The 18,900-nt window shown below is 51.4% G+C and overlaps 1 protein-coding gene across 1 annotated transcript in view; it reads left to right on the plus strand.

Moving 5' to 3' along the window:
• Window positions 1–18,900, plus strand: part of CDH23 (cadherin related 23) — a 414,708-nt gene that overhangs the window by 38,651 nt on the left and 357,157 nt on the right. The window contains exon 2 of the mRNA XM_027587690.2: window positions 14,526–14,597. Within this exon, the coding sequence (XP_027443491.2) occupies window positions 14,531–14,597 (67 nt within the window). The 5' untranslated portion in view covers window positions 14,526–14,530. The remainder of the gene's footprint in view (window positions 1–14,525; window positions 14,598–18,900) is intronic.

Consider the following 18,900-nt stretch of genomic DNA (forward strand, 5'->3'; position numbering starts at 1 on the left):
ATACAGCAAAGGCAGTCCTGAGAGGAAAGTATATAGCAATACAAGCCTTTCTCAAGAAACAAGAAAGGTCTCAAATACACAACCTAACCCTACACCTAAAGGAGCTGGAGAAAGAACAACAAAGAAAGCCTAAACCCAGCAGGAGAAGAGAAATCATAAAGATCAGAGCAGAAATCAATGAACTAGAAACCAAAAGAACAGTAGAACAGATCAACGAAACTAGGAGCTGGTTCTTTGAAAGAATTAACAAGATTGATAAACCCCTGGCCAGACTGATCAAAAAGAAAAGAGAAATGACCCAAATCAACAAAATCATGAATGAAAGAGGAGAGATCACAAGCAACACCAAAGAAATACAAACAATTATAAGAACATATTATGAGCAACTCTATGCCAGCAAATTAGATAACCTGGAAGAAATGGGTGCATTCCTAGAGAAGTATCAACTACCAAAATTGAACCAGGAAGAAATAGAAAACCTGAACAGACCTATAACCACTAAGGAAATTGAAACAGTCATAAAAAATCTCCCAAGAAACAAAAGCCCAGGGCCAGATGGCTTCCCAGGGGAATTCTATCAGACATTTCAAGAAGAATTAATACCTATTCTCCTGAAACTGTTCCAAAAAATAGAAATGGAAGGGAAACTTCCAAACTCATTTTATGAGGCCAGCATTACCTTGATCCCAAAACCAGACAAAGACCCCATCAAAAAAGAGAATTACAGACCAATATCCTTGATGAACATGGATGCAAAAATTCTCACCAAAATACTAGCCAATAGGATCCAACAGTACATTAAAAGGATTATTCACCACGACCAAGTGGGATTTATCCCTGGGCTGCAAGGCTGGTTCAACATCCGCAAATCAATCAACGTGATACAATACATTAACAAAAGAAAGAACAAGAATCATATGATCCTCTCAATAGATGCAGAAAAAGCATTTGACAAAGTGCAACATCCTTTCTTGATCAAAACTCTTCAGAGTATAGGGATAGAGGGTACATACCTCAATATCATAAAAGCCATCTACGAAAAACCTACAGCGAATATCATTCTCAATGGGGAAAGGCTGAGAGCTTTTCCCCTAAGGTCAGGAACGCGGCAGGGATGTCCACTCTCACCACTGCTATTCAACATAGTATTAGAAGTCCTAGCCACAGCAATCAGACAACAAAAAGAAATCAAAGGCATCCAAATCGGCAAAGAGGAAGTCAAACTCTCACTCTTTGCAGATGATATGATACTGTATGTGGAAAACCCAAAAGACTCCACCCCAAAACTGCTAGAACTCATACAGGAATTCAGTAAAGTAGCAGGATATAAAATCAATGCACAGAAATCAGTGGCATTCCTATACACCAACAACAAGACAGAAGAGAGACAAATCAAGGAGTCGATCCCATTTACAATTGCACCCAAAACCATTAGATACCTAGGAATAAATCTAACCAAAGAGGCAAAGGATCTGTACTCAGAAAACTATAAAATACTTAGGAAAGAAATTGAAGAAGACACAAAGAAATGGAAAAACGTTCCATGCTCATGGATTGGGAGAATCAACATTGTGAAGATGTCAATGCTACCTAGAGCAATCTACACATTCAATGCAATCCCCATCAAAATACCATCCACTTTTTTCAAAGAAATGGAACAAATAATCCTAAAATTTGTATGGAACCAGAAGAGACCCAGAATAGCCAGAGGAATACTGAAAAAGAAAAGCAAAGCTGGCGGCATCACAATTCCAGACTTCCAGCTCTATTACAAAGCTGTCATCATCAAGACAGTATGGTACTGGCACAAAAACAGACACATAGATCAATGGAACAGAATTGAGAGCCCAGAAATGGACCCTCAACTCTATGGTCAACTTATTTTTGACAAAGCAGGAAAGAATGTCCAATGGCAAAAAGACAGTCTCTTCAACAAATGGTGTTGGGAAAATTGGACAGCCACATGCAGAAGAATGAAACTGGACCATTTCCTTACACCACACACAAAAATAGACTCCAAATGGTTGAAAGACCTAAACGTGAGACAGGAGTCCATCCAAATCCTAAAGGAGAACACAGGTAGCAACCTTTTCGACCTTAGCTGCAGCAACTTCTTCCTAGAAACATCGCCAAAGGCACGGGAAGCCAGGGCAAAAATGAACTATTGGGATTTCATCAAGATAAAAAGCTTCTGCACAGCAAAAGAAACAGTCCACAAAACCAAAAGACAACCGACAGAATGGGAGAAAATATTTGCAAATGACATATCAGATAAAGGGCTGGTATCCAAAATCTATAAAGAACTTATCAAACTCAACACCCAAAGAACAAATAATCCAATCAAGAAATGGGCAGAAGACATGAACAGACATTTCTCCAAAGAAGACATCCAAATGGCCAACAGGCACATGAAAAAGTGCTCAACATCGCTTGGCATCAGGGAAATCCAAATCAAAACCTCAATGAGATACCACCTCACACCCGTCAGAATGGCTAAAATTAACAAGTCAGGGAACGACAGATGTTGGCGGGGATGTGGAGAAAGGGGAACCCTCCTACACTGTTGGTGGGAATGCAAGCTGGTGCAACCCCTCTGGAAAACAGTATGGAGGTTCCTCAAACAGTTGAAATTAGAGCTACCGTTCGATCCAGCAATTGCACTACTGGGTATTTACCACAAAGATACAAATGTAGGGACCCGAAGGGGTACGTGTACCCCAATGTTTATAGCAGCAATGTCCACCATAGCCAAACTGTGGAAAGAGCCAAGATGCCCATCGACAGATGAATGGATAAAGAAGATGTGGTATATATACACAATGGAATATTATGCAGCCATCAAAAGGAATGAGATCTTGCCATTTGCAACGACGTGGATGGAACTGGAGGGTGTTATGCTGAGTGAAATAAGTCAATCAGAGAAAGACATGTATCACATGACCTCACTGATATGAGGAATTCTTAATCTCAGGAAACAAACTGAGTGTTACTGGAGTGGTCGGGGGTGGGAGGGATGGGGTGGCTGGGTGATAGACATTGGGGAGGGTATGTGCTACGGTGAGCGCTGTGAATTGTGCAAGACTGTTGAATCACAGATCTGTACTTCTGAAACAAATAACGCAACATATTTTAAGAAAAAAGAAAAGAAGATAATAGAAGAGGAAGAAAAGGGGAGTATGTCAGAGGGGGAGACGAACCATGAGAGATGATGGACTCTGAAAAACAAACTGAGGGTTCTAGAGGGGAGGGGGGTAGGGGGATGGGTTAGCCTGGTGATGGGTATTGAGGAGGGCACGTTCTGCATGGAGCACTGGGTGTTATGAACAAACAATGAATCATGGAACACTGCACCAAAAACTAATGATGTAATATATGGTGATTAACATAACAATAAAAAATTAAAAAAAAAAAAAAAAAAAAAGAACAGGGTACAGTGAGAAAAAAATGAGGATGACCAACTGTGGCAGGTGGTTAGGGAAGGCCTCCCCGAGCAGGAGACAATTAAGCTGATATATGGCAAAGTAGGGGTTAGAGTGTGGTGTGGGCACAAGTTTCACATGTGGTGGCTGGGCTGATTTGCCGCTGGTGGCCCCCAGAAGTTTATTCTGATTGGGCTGGCCCCTGCTGTGATTGGTGTGCCCAGCTCTACATATGGCTTATTAATTTTTTTTGAGTAATAACATGAGAGGAGTGGTGGCCTTTTATTATTTACTTTATATATACATACTTTTCCTGTGGTAGAATTTGCAAAATGTAAATTTTGCCTTTTTGATCACTTTTAGCATTTTTTTCTGGCAGCAAAAGATACAAAACAGAATGTACCATATTAGCCATTTTTAAGTGGTGTTAAGTACACTCACACTGTTGTGCAACCGTCACCACCATCCATCTCCAGAACTTTTCATCACCCCAAACTGAGGCTCTGCACCTGTTGAACAATAATTCCTCCTTTCTCCCTCCCCACCCCCAGCCTCTGGTAACCACCATTCAACTTTCTGACTCTATGAATCTGATGACTCTAGGTACTTCATATAAATGGAACCATACAGTATTTGTCTTTTGCCACTGGCTTACTCTCTCAGCATAGCATCTTCAAGGTTTATCCATGTTGTAGCACATGTCAGAATTTCATTCCTTTTTAAGACTGAATAATATTCCATTCTATGTATAGACCGCATTTTGTGTATCCGTTCATCCATTGATGGACATTTGGGTTGTTTCCACCTTTGGCTGTTGTGAATAATGCTGCAGTGAGCATTGCTGTACACATATTTGTTCAAGTACCCATTTTCAATTCTTTTGCGTGTATGCCAGAAGTGGAATTTCTGGATCATGTGGTAATTCTGTGCTTAATTTCTTGAGGAATCACCATACTGTTTTCCACAATGGCTGCAGCATTTTACATTTCCACGAGCAATGCACAAGGGTTCCAATTTTTGTCCAACACTTTTTATGTTTTCTTTTTTTTAAATAACAGCCATCCCAATGAGTGAAAAGTAGTCTCTCACTGTGATTTTTTATCTGCATTTCTCTAATAACTAATGATGTTGAGCATTGTTTCATGTGCTCCTTGGCCGTTTGGATATTTTCTTTGGAGAAATGTATATTTAAATCCTTTGCTTATTTTTGAATCAGATTTTTTTGTTGTACTGTTAAGTTTTAGGAGTTCTTTATATATAATAGATATTAATCCCTTTTCACATATGTCATTTATAGATATTTTCTGTAGGTTGCGTTTTTACTCTGTTGATAGTAGCCTTTGATGCACAGAGATTTTTCATTTTGATAAAATCCAGCTTATTTAACTCTTTTTGCCTGTGCTTTTGGTGTTATCGCCAAGAAATCATTGCCAAATCTAATGTCAGGAAGATCTCCCTCTGTGTTTCTGTGGGGTTATATATATTTAATAGTATTGACATCAATACTTATTTATTATATCAATATAATACTCATTACCTCAATAAATCTGCCTAGCAAACTGCTACAACAATCATTCATTCTCACTCATGTGTCTGTGGGTCAGTTGGCTAGGTGTGACTGAACTTGATTCTGGGCCGTGTGGTTTCAGTCCACTGACTCTGCCTGGGGCATGTTCATCTCAGGCTGAAAGGCAGGAGCTCACGAGGCAAGCCCTTCTGCACAAGGGTCACATGCTTCTGCTAGTATGGAGGTTGGCCAGAACATCCACTGGTCAAGGTAAGTCATATGGCCAAGCCCAGCGTAAAGGATAGGACAGCACCTTCTGCCTACCACGAGACCCAGCATGGATGTAGATGCATAATTCTATGCAAAGTGAAGGGTTGGGGGAAAAATAATTTGACCAACCACAGTGATGGTCAAGGGTTGGGAATGAATGAACTTGGCAGGTGTGAGGTTGAGAGAGGGCTAATATGCCTGAAATATGGTGACCAAGAGAGTAGAGAGGAAAGTGCCACTTACTGGTTATATGAGATCTGTTTGTGAACTGAATTAAGAAGAAAAGAGTGTATCAATGGAGGTGAATTTACTGAGGTGGGAAAGGTGAGAATGGGAACTTATTTGGGGAAGAAATCAGGGCACTGCTCGATATGTTAAATGCTAGAGACACGCCCAGAAGGAGATATTAAGTGGGCAGATGGCTGTATGGGATAAAGTAGACTCTACTTACAGGATGCTGAGGGTCTTCTGGGAGAAGAAGGATGTGTACAAGTCTCACCCCCACAGCTGGAATAGCTGCCTCCAAAAATGTACCAAAACCAAGGGGAGCCGAGGATCCAAGTTCTAGCAGGGATGCAGGATGACTTCCTGGAAGAAATGACACGAGAGCTGTGCCTTGAAGTCGGGGCTGGACATGCAAGATGGACCCAGGTGGTGCTCCAGGCGGAGAGAACAGCCTGGCCGAGGCACGTAGGGAGACCACAGGGTGTGGTGACTGGCAGTGACCCCAGTGAGGGAGAGGGTGCAGACTGCAGCAACGGCCCAGAGTCGGGCCAGGATCTGTTGGCTTTGACCCTACTGGTGAGCCAGGGGGATAGGAGGAAGCTGACCTTGATCAACTCCATTCTAACTCCACGCCCTGATGGGGCTGTGGGTCTGAGGATGAGGAGCCTCAGCTACCTTTTCTGGAACTCAAAAACATAGTGAGTGGCCAGTTCTGGTATCTGTATGGGGAAACCAGCCCTTTTCTAAGAGTTGGGGGGGGCAGTGCAACTTGGTGCACCCTCTTTGGAGAGCAGTTTGTCAACAGCTATAAAAATATGAAAATTTCCTTCTTCCTGCCATGTGTCTAGATATAGAAACAAGGCTATTCATTGGGGCTTCATTTTGTGAAACTGAAAAGTTAAAAACCACCTAAATGTCCATCAGCAGGGATTAAGTTGTGGTCCCCTGTATAGAACACTCCACAGCTGCTAAAAAGAGCAAACTCTGTATGTTCTGAAATAGAAGGGTCTTAGGATATAGTGTCACGTGACAAAATGGAGCAGGCTAGCATGGGCAGTGCTTCGATTTTTAAGAAAGGGAGAGACTTGTATGCTGTATCCCTGTGTATACATATGGTACTTCAGGAACGTTCCCTCTAGGGTGGCCTCTGGGAGGAAGTGGGCTTGGGTAGAGGGGAGACTCCCTTCCTGCTACATGCCCTTTTATACGGTTATGGACCATGTCTGTGCATTACTTCCAAAATGAAGAGACTAAAATATATTGCCTACTGAGTAAATTTTTTAAAGTATAGGTCGAGGGGACTCAGAGATACCAGGCCTCCCGTGGAGGATGCTGGGCTGCTGTGGTACCCCACCCTGGGGGGGTCTCAGTCCTGCCTGGCTCCCTACCCACCCCGGGGCGTCAGTCAGGGGGAACTCTGGGGAGGGATCCGGGGCAGGGCACAAATAGAATGGCCACAGGTGGTCTTTCCTTCCAGGAAAAGTCCCTCTTAGTGACCTTCTATCACAGCAGTCTCCCCTGCCAGTGGCCTGGATAGGGTGGGCTTTGAAGCGTGGCCATCAGTAGCTGACAGTGGCTTGTCCATTAGTGGCCCTAATGATGTCGTCTGCAGGCACCTCCTTGCACACACAAACCCCTCTGTGTGTAGTGGTGGTGAATAGTCCCCAAATTGTATTTGATTTCTGCCGTGTATTTCTGTATTTCTATTCAAAGTTGAGTGCATCTGATTTTATGGGAATTCATAACAGTTCAAACTGAATTGTGGCACCCTACTGTGAAAATCTCTCGCTCCTGAGAAACCGAAAAGCTGCTTAGATGTCCCCTCCTGCCCTCCCCCCCCCCCGCCCCCGCTCTGTTCCTTCCTGTCCCCTTGTTCGCTGGGAGGGAAGGCGCTGCCTCTCGCCCTACTGAGTGCACTCACTGGTCCTGCATCCCCTGGCTGGGCTGCAGGGGGAGGTGGGAGATAGTAACTGTGAGGATCTGACCTGGGAGTTGAGCCCAGAATGGGCCGATTTCCCAGAAGAGGGGGGTGTGCTTTGCTCCGGCGGCAACAAGAACATGCTTTCCCGTCTGTGTCCAAGGAACCAGGCTGTGATGGGCTTTACCTTGGGTTTGGTCCAGAGGCATTTGGTGACACCCCCTACAGATCGGGAGGAGCTTTGTGAGGAACCTGGCTTCTTACAGCTTGGGGGAAGCAGTGGGGACAGGGAGGAGGGGCCCTCCAAGGTTGGGCCAGGGGCATCTTGTGGGCACATTTCCTGCAGGAGTTCCCTGAACCCAGTTTGTGTGTATGTGTGAGGGAGCGTGTGAGTACCTTTGGGCACTTGTTTGTCTTTTAAATTGTTAGTCCCCCCCCACCCCCCGGGGAGAGGAGAGCCCACAGCACAGGGCTAAGCAGCAGCTCAGGGCCTCATCTCCAAGGTCAGGTTTAGCCCATTCTTGTGATTGTGAATCCCCATGGCTGGAGCACAGGGAAGTCCTCCTGAGGGTGGGTGTAATCAGAATGCCCCTCACCCCACCCCAGTGGGAGAGGGTAACAGGGCTGGGCTGGGAGGTGGGGGTCTCTGAGCTGGGATACCCTGCCCGGGAGGGAGGGAGCTCCTTGTCTGCGGAAGGGTCTAAGTAGCAACAGGGGGGTACCATTAGCCAGCCGCAAGGGTCTCCTCTGGGCTTCACACCTGGGACTGTGGGCTTCAGAGTGGCTCTGCAGAGTATAGGAAAGAGCTTTCTAATCAGAGTTGTCTGTCTGTTCACAGGCTGCTGCCCATGTTTCGGTAGGGTGGACATAAGCTAGGTCTCTGGTTGTAAAAACATTGGGAGTTATTATAGAAAATGTGGAAAATGCAGTAAGTGTGTAGAAGAATACCTAATCAGCCATAGCCTCAGCACTCAGATAACACTGTTTCACCTAATAGTCCTGTGCGTGCACACCCTGCCCTACGCACATTCACACACGGACCTATCCATGTGGGAGCCTCTCTCTGCTTCCTGTGGACGTCCTACAGTCGCACTGGTTCCCACTGGGTGTATGGGCTGCCCCACGGGGCTGCGCGGAACATCTCTGGGGCTTAGCTCTCATGCACCGCCATGACGGTTTCCTCAGCCAGAGTTCTGGAAGCCAAATTGCTGGGCCATGCACAAGGGTGGCTCTTTATACAGTTTTTATATGTTGATCAATTCATAGCCAAGTTGCCTCAGCTTGTGGGTGTGGGGCCTTGGTGATCTTGTCCCTCGGGTGGCTCCAAGTAGCCCCCATACGCTGATACCGGGCCTGAGGGCTAGTTGGGGGTGTCCTAGTGCCTGCCCCACATTGCTGCTTGGTTGTCAGCAGCCATTCCAAACTCACCATGCCCTAAACTGAACTTCCGTCCCTGCCTCTCAGCCTGTTCCACCTGCAGCCTTCTCCCAGCTGGTTAACGGCAACTCTGTCCTTCCAGGGGCCTGGGCCAGACCCTCGGGCTCAGGTCTTTCTAGCACAGGCACATCTTCTCCAGCAGGACACCCGCTCAGCTTTACCTTGACGTATGCCCAGAGTCTGCCAGATCCCACACTCTCTACTCCAGTACCTGGCCAGAGACCTCAAATGTTTCTGGCCTCCATCACTGCGGTAACCTCTGCACTGGTCTGCCTGCTTCTGCCCCTACAGTCAGTCCCCAGCACAGCAGCCAAGTGCTCCAGTAAAACTTGACTCCTTCGTGTCACTCTTGGCTGGCTGAAGACCATGATTCCCAGTGGACTTACATCAGTGATGGGCCCGCTGTGTCTGTGGCCTCTTCTCCCGCAGCCCTCCCCACCGTGTACCCAGTTACAGCCATGCTGGCCTCCTCACTGCTCTTTAAGCGTGGTAGCACACCTTGCCTCAGGGCCTTTGCATGGGCTGTGGCCTTTGCCTGGAAGACATTTCTCCCCGATCACCACATGGCTCACTCTCCTGCTTCTTCACTGTCTGTCCGTATGGCACCTGCAGTGACGGGCAGACTACCGTCATCCTGCTCCTTTCCTTTTTCCAAATGCGCTGTAGAACTTGTCCACCTACGCTGTCCGTGTTGGTCCCTTCTGGGAGTGGCAGCTCTTCCATGGCAAGGTCTTCGGCTTGTTCTCTTCTGTGTGCCGGTGTCTAGCACAGTGCCTGACACACAGCAAGCAGTGTCAGGGCAGACACGTGCCATGTGGCCACACCTGGCTGGGAGGCCTCTCTCTGCCGCTCACCAGCTCTCGGGGGTGTAAGTGGAGGCTTTGTTTTGATTGGGGAGGTGATTCCCATGTGGGGTGACTCCCTGGGTGCTGTAAGTGTGCCACCTGTCAGAGCCTCTCCTGTGGCCCTCAGCCCAGGCCTGCCTGAGTAGCAGGTGTTTATGGACTGAGCACAGGAGAAGGTGGAAGCCAATGTGGGTAGCATTGCTGCCCTGAGTATGGTAATTTTTGTAGTCTGTTCCCTCTGGGGACAGAGGTATTAACCTCTTGGGGATGGTGCTGGAAGGAGCCATGGGTGGCTCGGTCACCTCTGATGGTGTACGTGTACATTGTCTTGCTGGTACTGGTTCAGGGCCAAGGCTTGTGAGATGCCAATAGCCCGGAAAGGCAGATTAAACAGGAGCCCACTCCCCAGCCCTAGCTGTTCCCCTTCTTCCTGGCACGTGCACTTGGCCTTGCCACTGGCTTCTGCATACTAGGGCGGTGAAGTATGTTGCAGTTCTCTCCCAGGTCCAGCTCACTGGTTGATGCAGAGTTCTGCCCAGGGCCTTCCCACCAGGCCCTTAACCTGGGCCTGCCCTGGGGCACGTGTCTGAGCTCAGTAAAGGTTGGGGCTGAGGCTGGGAGACCAACTTTTGATAGCCAGAGATGGGGTTGAACCCCCAGAATGGGGTTCAAACCAGACTTAGCCACTTACTAGCTGTGTGACCTTGGGCACGTTATTCAAACTCTTTGAGCCCCAGCACGTAGAACACAGTGCAGACCGCAGTGACTGGCAGGTAACACGCGCTCCGTGAATGTTAGCATTGCAAATCCTTGAAATTTGTACCTCCCCCATCTGACCTCCTCTACAAGGTTCAGCACTTCTCTTTTGATGGCCCTGAGCAGCAACAGTCTCGATCGCTTATTTGACACCTAGTGCATGTTTCCAGGGCCGTTCTCATGGCCCTTTATCCTCCCCCAGTGCCAGACACAGGGCTTAGCATGAAGGAGGATGTTCAGAACGGACAGCCTGAGAGCTGTGGGGCCTGGTTCCATGTCTTCTTGGCGGTGGGTACGTTTGAGAGATTTCCAGAAGTCTTCCTGCAGGAATGGGATCTAAGCCAGGCACCTGAAAGATTTGGGGGGCAGCCGGCCGAGACCCTGCTCATATCTCTGGGGCATGTATCTGGCACTTATCCAGGCCTAGAGAGGAAGCCCAGCACAAAAGGCTGTGTGTTTCTTTCCTGGTCCAGTGGGGACAGATGAGGGTTGGTAGGAGCTCAGGCCCCATCCTGAGGGTGGTATAGCCTCCCATGATGGAGGAGGCCACGCAGCTGTGCTGGGTGGGAGGTGGGAGGGCTGTTGCACAGGATAGGGCGAGGTCAGGCTCTGCGGGGGGACACGTGACACTTGCGCAGCCCCAATGTCAAGGGCATGCCTGCAGACAGAGCAGCATCCGTTATGGTACCTGGGCTGGAGGTTAGGGCCCAGGGGTCTCTTCCCACTGCCATTAGCCTCTGTCTCTGGGCCTCGCTTTCCTTCCCATAGCCACAGGGGCCGGAGGAAGAGCAAGAACTGGGAGCTCAGGGGCAACCCAGTAGCAGGACGGACCCTCCTTTGCCTGGGTACTCTGCTTCACCCTTTGGAGCCTGTGTCCCCCCTCCCTCTACTGTCTAGGCCACCTTGCCCCAAGCTGAGGATGGAGAGTCAGCATGGAGCCAACATTGCCCCTGCTTCGAACTGCTTTGGTGGTGGCCACACCAACCCTGCAGAGGGAGGGCTGTGTTTGGTTGCCGATGACCCACGGAAGAGAAGAGGAAGCAGACGGTTAAGAAGACGGGTTGGGGACGGTGTACCTGGTAGTGTCAGAGCCTGAGCCAGAGTTGTGGAAATGAGATGCATTTTGCATGTGTGTGTGTGTTGTGCACATGTGCACCCCTCTTTGCAGACATGCATCCTGTGTCTATTGTGTTGTGTATTGGACTCCTGAGGGAAGGGCCTTGCTTTCCCTTTTCTACGTTAGGAAGTGGGGTGGGCGGTGTGTCGGGGGTGGGAGACGGCAGCAGGGCATGAGGGAGCCAGTTCCCGCCCTAGAAGGACCTCTGGGAGCCTTCATTTCCTCCTCTGCAAAATGGGGACAATAATATCTACACTATAGAGACATTTGGGAGAACTGAATAAAAGCATACGTTGAAAATCCCTGGTCTGTGGGAGTTGTCCCCAGTAAAAGTGTTCATTTTCTTCCTTCCTTCCACGGCAAACTTCCTGCACACCCCCCTGCCCCAGCACAGGATGGCTGCACTCCCCAGCTATTTGTGGATGATGTCCTTGGCAGATGTTGTTTAATTTTTATAACATCTGGTTTAGAAAGGCAGAGGGCTGGAGTTGCCTTTTTTTTTTTTAAAGACACTCACTCACTAGGAGATGTGAGATTGTCACTTAATTGCTCTGTGCCTCGGTTTCTCCACTTGTAAATCAGGGATAATGCTGGCAATGCTGGCTAGCTAGCTTCTTTGCAGGATAGGGTAGGCTAACGCAAGATAACAGATGGAAAGTGGTTTGAACGTTTAGCAAAAGGCATCGTGCTCAACCTCACTAGTAGTTAGGGAAATGCAAATGAAAGCAACAACGTCATACCATTTTTCATGCCTCAGATTGGCAGCCATTTAAAAGAGGGATCACTTCCACGTCGGCACAAAGGCCCTCTCCTGCGCTGCCAGAGGGGGTGGGAATTGCCACCACCTTTCCAGAAGGTAATATGGCAATGTCTAATAAAGGTTTACATACATGCTCAGTGTGGTAGCTGATCAACCCAGTAATGCTGCAGCTGGAGAGCCATGTTCAAGAACAACCAGAGGCCCCCCTCCCCAATTCCATGCAGAAGGCAGGCCATTGTGGCCTTGTCTGTGGCAGTGGGACCCTGGAAACGCCAAAATGCCCAACCGTAGGGGATGCTTGTGTCTCTTATGCCACATCCACACTCTGAACTATATGATTTAGCTCCTAAAGAGAAGGGGGTCAATGGAGCAGCGTTGACCTGGAGGGTTTTTTGTGAAATATCAAGATGTGAGAAGAGCAAGTTTCTTTTGTGTAGAGGCAGACTCCATTCTAAAGATAAACACAGCCGCACTGCTCCGTACGTGTGTGTAATGTGAACGTGTTTGCTTGGGTGCAGAGGAGGGCCTGGTAGGATGCATTCCCAGCCCAACCTGCCCACTCTGGCCTTCAGACACGTCCTATTAGGCTCATGAAAAGGGAATTATTTGCCAACATCTTAAAATTGAGCTCATATAAAAAGCCACGTTGCCAGCTTTTCATTGAGAAAAATCAGAAGCTCTGGTCACACGGGGCCCACGTTCCCTCTTGGCTGGAACACGTCAGCGGCTGCCACTTTTGGACAGAGCCTGTGGCTTCTGAGTGGCCATCATCCCTACCCACCCGGCATCTCCCTCTTTTATGTTCCCGGCCTGGCCCAGGTAGTGTATCGGTTGGTACCCCTGTGATGGGCTATTAACATCCCAAAGCTCAAGGGGGTGGAAATACAAGAATATATGGGGGGGCACCTTTTATTATTTAAGTACATCTAAGAATCTTTTTTATTCTTCAAATTGCTGTTTCATGCCTAGTAATCAGGACATTTTAAGTGCAGAGTTAGAAGGGAAACAAAAGGGCATCACAGGCCATCGCTGGTTGTGTATTAGGAGCCCCCGGCCCGGTTATGTCATGGGCCACTTGGGGCCCGGGCTGACAAAGGCCGCTCCGGGTCTGGAATGACGGGATCTAAGCTTGTGGCTTGCCCCTGGGTCATGCATGTGGAAGTCTCTCGAAAAACCCCTTCCCTTAGTTCCCTTCACCTCCCTGTGTCTTTCCTGATTGCTCATCCGCGAGGGAGGTGGCAGGTCAACTTGGGTCCAGATTCTGACCCCAACACCCATGAGCCACGAGTCTCTGGGCAAATTGTTGAACTAGAGGCTGATGTGTAGGCCCTTGGCTAGGGCCTGAGGGGATGCAGAGGTGTGTGGGCTGTGTCCCTGCACAAACAGAGCTGGCATTTTAGAGAGAGGTGGGGGTTCCCAGCTGAGAAGTGTGGGCCCCTCCTGGTATCACTGCTGGTCTCTGGGAGGCCCATCCCTGAGCTGTTACGAGGGTAAGAAGGGGCCAGAGGACCAGGGCCCTGCTGTAATGGGGCCACTACTGTGGTGGGAGGTGCAACCACCCTCCCCAACACCCTTAGAGGTGGGATCTCACCTTGCTGAGCCTCTGGAGCCTGGGCCCCAGATCTCTCTGGAGCTTCGCTCTGAGCCCCTAGAAATTTGGCTTCAGCTTTCTACAGACTCGCTGTGGAGCCCTGCACAGTTTCTTCTCCTCTCTGTGCCTCTTTGGACACTGTGGTCTGCTGCTGTCTTTCATATCCAAGTTTTTAAGAGAATACGGTGAATATAAAAAGCGGGAGAAGACATGCCCATTGGGCACTTAGGTTGGGGGACCCGGGCTGTTGGGCCTGCCAGGCCCTCTCTTAGGCCCCTGACTTCCTGCTCAGCACCCATCTCCTGTCCCTGTCCCCACACTGACCAAGCCCCGTCACTCCTGGGGCTGCCCAGGCAACAACCCCCCCCTCCCACCGAGCCCAGAATGCCTCAGTCATGCGTCCTGTGTCGGCTGCTGAGCTTTGCTCTCCGGGCTGGGCAGACAGCCCCACGGCCCCTGCCGCCAGCCCAGGCCGCTGTGTTATACCCAGCCCCGGACAAGGATGAAACCCAGTGATGCAGACCCTCTCTTCTTTCCCACGTGCGCTCCCCCCACCCCCCAATATGAGGTGATTCCCTTTCGCCTTCCCAGGCCAGTTCTCCCTGGAGCTGCAGGGGTGGGGAGGTGGGGGAGGGGCTCCAAGAGCAGACTTGTCACCCTCTCCTTCCTTGTGTCCCCAGGAGCCATGAGGTGCCACGCTGCCACCAGCTGCCTCGTGGCCTGGCTGTTGGTGCTGATCTCTGGATGCTGGGGTAAGTTCCACCCTCTGCCCTTCCCGCCACACGGGGTTCGTGCTCCAGGACGGGGGTTGGGAGAGGGCTGCTCCGGGCCTGCAGACCTTGCCTTGCTGTGCGTGTGACCGGGCACGTGCTTCCCTCTCTGGGCCTCAGTTGCTGCAGCACTCCCAGGGCTGAAAATACCAGGCTCCCCGTGAGGGCAGGGGAGGAGCCTTGGAAAGGCAAGCTCCAGGGGCAGGAGGCATCCGTGCTGCGAACTGTGCTTGTGGGATGCAGGGCCCGGCCTCGGTTCTCTTCAGTGTCACGGTTGCTGTGGGAGAAGCTGCTGTGTGAGGATGTGTGTCTGTGGTGCCCGGCTCCGGGGGGAGCCCAGAGCCTAGTGGGGGGAGGAAGAGACAGCTAGGACTTAGGACATCGAATGCAGGTGAGCAGAGTGGTAATAAAGGGTGGACAGGGCTCCAGAGAAGCCCATCAGGAGAAAAGACTCACTGGGAGGGACCCAGCCAGAGGGAAAACTTTCATCTGGGCTTTGAAGCCTGGGAAGTCGTTTTAGAATAGGGGTGCAACGGGAAGGGAATCCCAGAGGAGGGACCAGCTGGAGCAAAGGTGTGGCGGTGAGGAGCCCTTTCCCCTTGCAGGGAGGACCAGCCCTCCTTCCCCTGCCCCCTGCAGCAGCCAGATGCGCATCAGCTCTGGTGCCCATGGCAGAGGCTGGGAAAGATGCAGGCATGTGCCGGTCCCTTGGCTCCCGGACAGCTGGTGGCCAGGAACAAAGCAGCTCTGGGCTGCACTGAAGGAAGGCCAGGACCACAGGCACGGCTGTCTCCTGGGGCCAGGGTGTCCCCGGGGAAGAGCTGTGGGCACGGTGTGCCTGGTGACACGGGCAAACACATTCCTGAGTGAGGCCAGCCCCTTCGACACCTCCAGGGAGCCAGGGAGTCTCCGGAGGGAGCCAGCCTCGCACTGGCTGCCCGACAGTCCCTTGAAGATCCCCTCTCCTGGCCCCTGAGTTTGGAAGGATCTCTGCTGGCGTGCCTCTGTGATGGTGAGCTCACTCCCATCCAGGCAGCCCGGGATTACAACGTAATCTCACTGACTCTCGGGGCAGAGCCGGGGGTGGGGGGCTCTCAGATCCTCTCTCAGCTCCTGGCCGACTTTGCTGGGAAACTGACACCCGGAGAAGCAAGCTGGCCCAAGGTCATGGAAAGCAGGGCGTGGCTGAGCCTCAGTCAGGGTCTCTGATCCTCCACGGGAGCTTCTGTCAGGATAGCACTCCCCCACCTGCCCTCTGAGCCCCATTCGGGGAGGCCTCCGTGGGGGCACCCAAGACAGCTCTGACCTTCTGGCTCTGCTGGATGGTAGAAGTCAGGACACTCTCCTCAGTCTCCCCAGGGGCTCTATGACCTTGGACACGCACGCCCTTTCCCCTCCCCCCCCCCCCCCCCCACTGCGAAGAAGAAATACAGATGTAAAAATAAAACAGGGGCCGGCTGAGAGCTCAGCTGTATCCTCGGTAGAGGTGGCAGCTTCCTCCTGAGCTCTGGGGATCGAAGATGGCTCGTGCATCTCCAGTGGGCACAAGGGAGCAGCACTGAGCCAGGACTCCTGGGTTCCGGCCCCACTTCTCCAGTGGCCTCCCTGGGGCAGTGTCTTAGCCTCTCTGTCCTTCACTTTTCTTATCTCTAAAGTCAGAAGGACCATAGGACTCCCCTCCTTCAGTTGTCAGGATGATAGGATGGGTTAATGCACATATCAAGCCCTTAGAAGAGCGCCTGGCGCATATTAGGTGCTAAATATGGGTTAGCTCTTTGATTATGAGCTGTATCTTTCTCGGGGGGAAGAAAACTGGGGCACAGAAAACAGAAAGTTAAACAAGTTGCCTGAGACCACCCAGCAACTGTGTGGCAAAACCAGTCTGTTTGGGGGTTAGTCTGTTTGCGTGTATATGAGGGGTGCTCTCTCTCATTGCTGGGTAGGGTCCCCTCTTCCTGGTCCCCATCTGAGGTCGCCAGTGTTACTTCTTTGGCATGGTGAGACCATGGCTGACTTAGGGACTGAAGGACACCATCTTTGCAGCCTGCCCTTCCAACACCTGCCCCGACCCCCAACCCTTCCCTTGTCCTCCAGACCATTCCCACATCACCTCTCCCCACTTTGTTTGCATCTGACCCACAGCCCCAGTGGCTCTGTCTCCCCATCCCGGGCAGTCAGAGATGGGTCAGGCTCACGGCTAAGCCCCCCTAGATGTCAGACCCCCTTGTCAGCCTGTCATCTTCTCTCTGCCGAAGCTTGCTACCCTCTCTGGCCTCAGCGTCTTCTCAATGTGGGCCAGTTGGCACGGCAGGAGGTGAAGGCCTAAGCAGGCCTGCCCTGCCCCATCCTTGTCTGGCCTGGCCCCTGAGCATCCTGCTGGGTCCTGCCGTTGGTCCCCAGGCAGGAGGATGGGGGTTCCTGATGGTGGGGCTACCAGCTCTCATGCCCGACGGCAGCAGGTCAGGCTTCTGACCCCTGGGATGCCCAGGGCCCACAGTGCAGCCACTGCGACAGGACACCCCTGGCAGGGAGGCGGGCTGGGAGGGCAGTACGGGGCTTTTCTCCTGACGCTTGGAAATGGGGGCCAGAGAGAAAGAGGGATTTGCCTGAGGCCACGCAGCAGCGACTGGCAGAGCATGTAAGGCCTCTAGCTTTGTCCTCTCTGCCCAGGGCTCCTCCCTTGTCAGGGGGCTCCCCACGGCATGGATCTCAGTGTGAGCCCCTGTGCTTCCAGCCCCCCATCAGCGATCAGAGACCTGGGGAGGCAGGCATGGGCCGGATCCAGGCCCAGCTGCTTCAACGCTCTGCCACTTCCCGGTGTTCGTCAAGCCTGAAGAGGAATCCCCCCATCCCACAACCCCGAATAAAGTCAGTGCTTCCTGGCCTGGCGTCCCCACATTGCGCCTGGCCCCAGTCATTCTGGGATCAGGTGCCCCAGGCCAGGACATTGCCCTCCTCTGCGCCCTTCCCGAATCTTTGTCATTCGGCAGCAGCAGCCCGAATGCTGTGTTCTCTGTGAGCCTCCCTGCTTCCCGCTGCCCTCAGGCCGGCGGCGGTGGGAAGCTGGATGCTGGGTGCTGTCGGCCATATTCCAAGCTGGTGGACTCCTATCTACTGTGTAGGGAGCAATCAGTGTGAGAGGCCGGGGAAGGCAGGGAGATGCCCCCAGGGCAGAGCGAGCGCTAGATGTAGACTCATGGGGGACGGGTGTGTGTGGGGTGTGTGGGGCACGGACAGAGGAGCGGGTCCTGGGCACGGGAAGCTGGGACTCTCCGTCACTCAGGTCCCCTGTGCCCCCTCTCCTTGTATATCCACTCACAGTCCAGCCTGGCTAGAGGTCTCGAAGCTCCTGAGGCAGCCGTTTTGCCTCAGGAGGACAGAGCCTTGGTGCCTTGAAAGTGGTTTTTAAGAGGACAAGTAAGTAACCTGTCCGTGTGCCCCTTTCCCCACCCGCCTCCCACCAACCCCCTCCCAGTGCCCGGGTGCTGCCCTGGCAGCCCAGGGCCACAGGGCCTCTGGGGGCGGCAGGACTGTTCTGAGAACACAGGCCCTGCTTGGTATGTGGCAGGGGACGCGTGCCCCCGAGGCCCTGCCTGCTACCCGTGCGGAGCTCTCCGCAGCTGATTATCGGCAGGTCCTGTAAAAGAAACTTTTTAAAAATGAATAATGCTGCTGCTGGCGATTTTTTTTTCCTCGCTGGTTTCCCTCTCCCACTGCCCAAGCCCACTGCTGTATTCTCTGGGCACCCCTGAGCCTTCTGCCTGGGTTCACCCTGCTTCCCATACCGGAGCCCAAGGCTCCTCTTGGTGATCCAAAGCATCCCCCTCTGGCTGCGTGGGTGACACCATTATTACTACCAATATTAATAGTAGCTACCATTTATCCAGTGCTGGCTGTGTGCTGGGGCATGGCACTAAGCGCTTTACGTGTATAATCTCCCCTGATCCTGAGGACAGCCATGAAGAAAGTCTTATTGTTGCTCTTTTACACCTGAGTAAACTGAGGCATGGGTAGATCACGCAGCTAGAAAGAAGCACAGCGAAGTTCTGAACAAAGGCAAGGCCCTTGACCAGTGGCCTCTTTCTGAGGCTGTTGTATGTGCGAGGGGCTCTGGATTCCTGGTCTAAGAGGGTGGAAGAATGTGTGTGAGCGCATGTTTGTAGTAATGGTGATCAAGGCGGGCTTCCTGGAAGAAGGGGTGTCTAAAATGAAACTTGAAGGATGAATAGGATTTGGACAGGTGAAGGCAGAAGGGCCAGCAGTCCTAGCCAGGAAGGGAGAGAGT

This window comes from Zalophus californianus, chromosome 15 (genome assembly GCF_009762305.2).
Source record: "Zalophus californianus isolate mZalCal1 chromosome 15, mZalCal1.pri.v2, whole genome shotgun sequence".
Lineage (NCBI taxonomy): Eukaryota > Metazoa > Chordata > Mammalia > Carnivora > Otariidae > Zalophus > Zalophus californianus.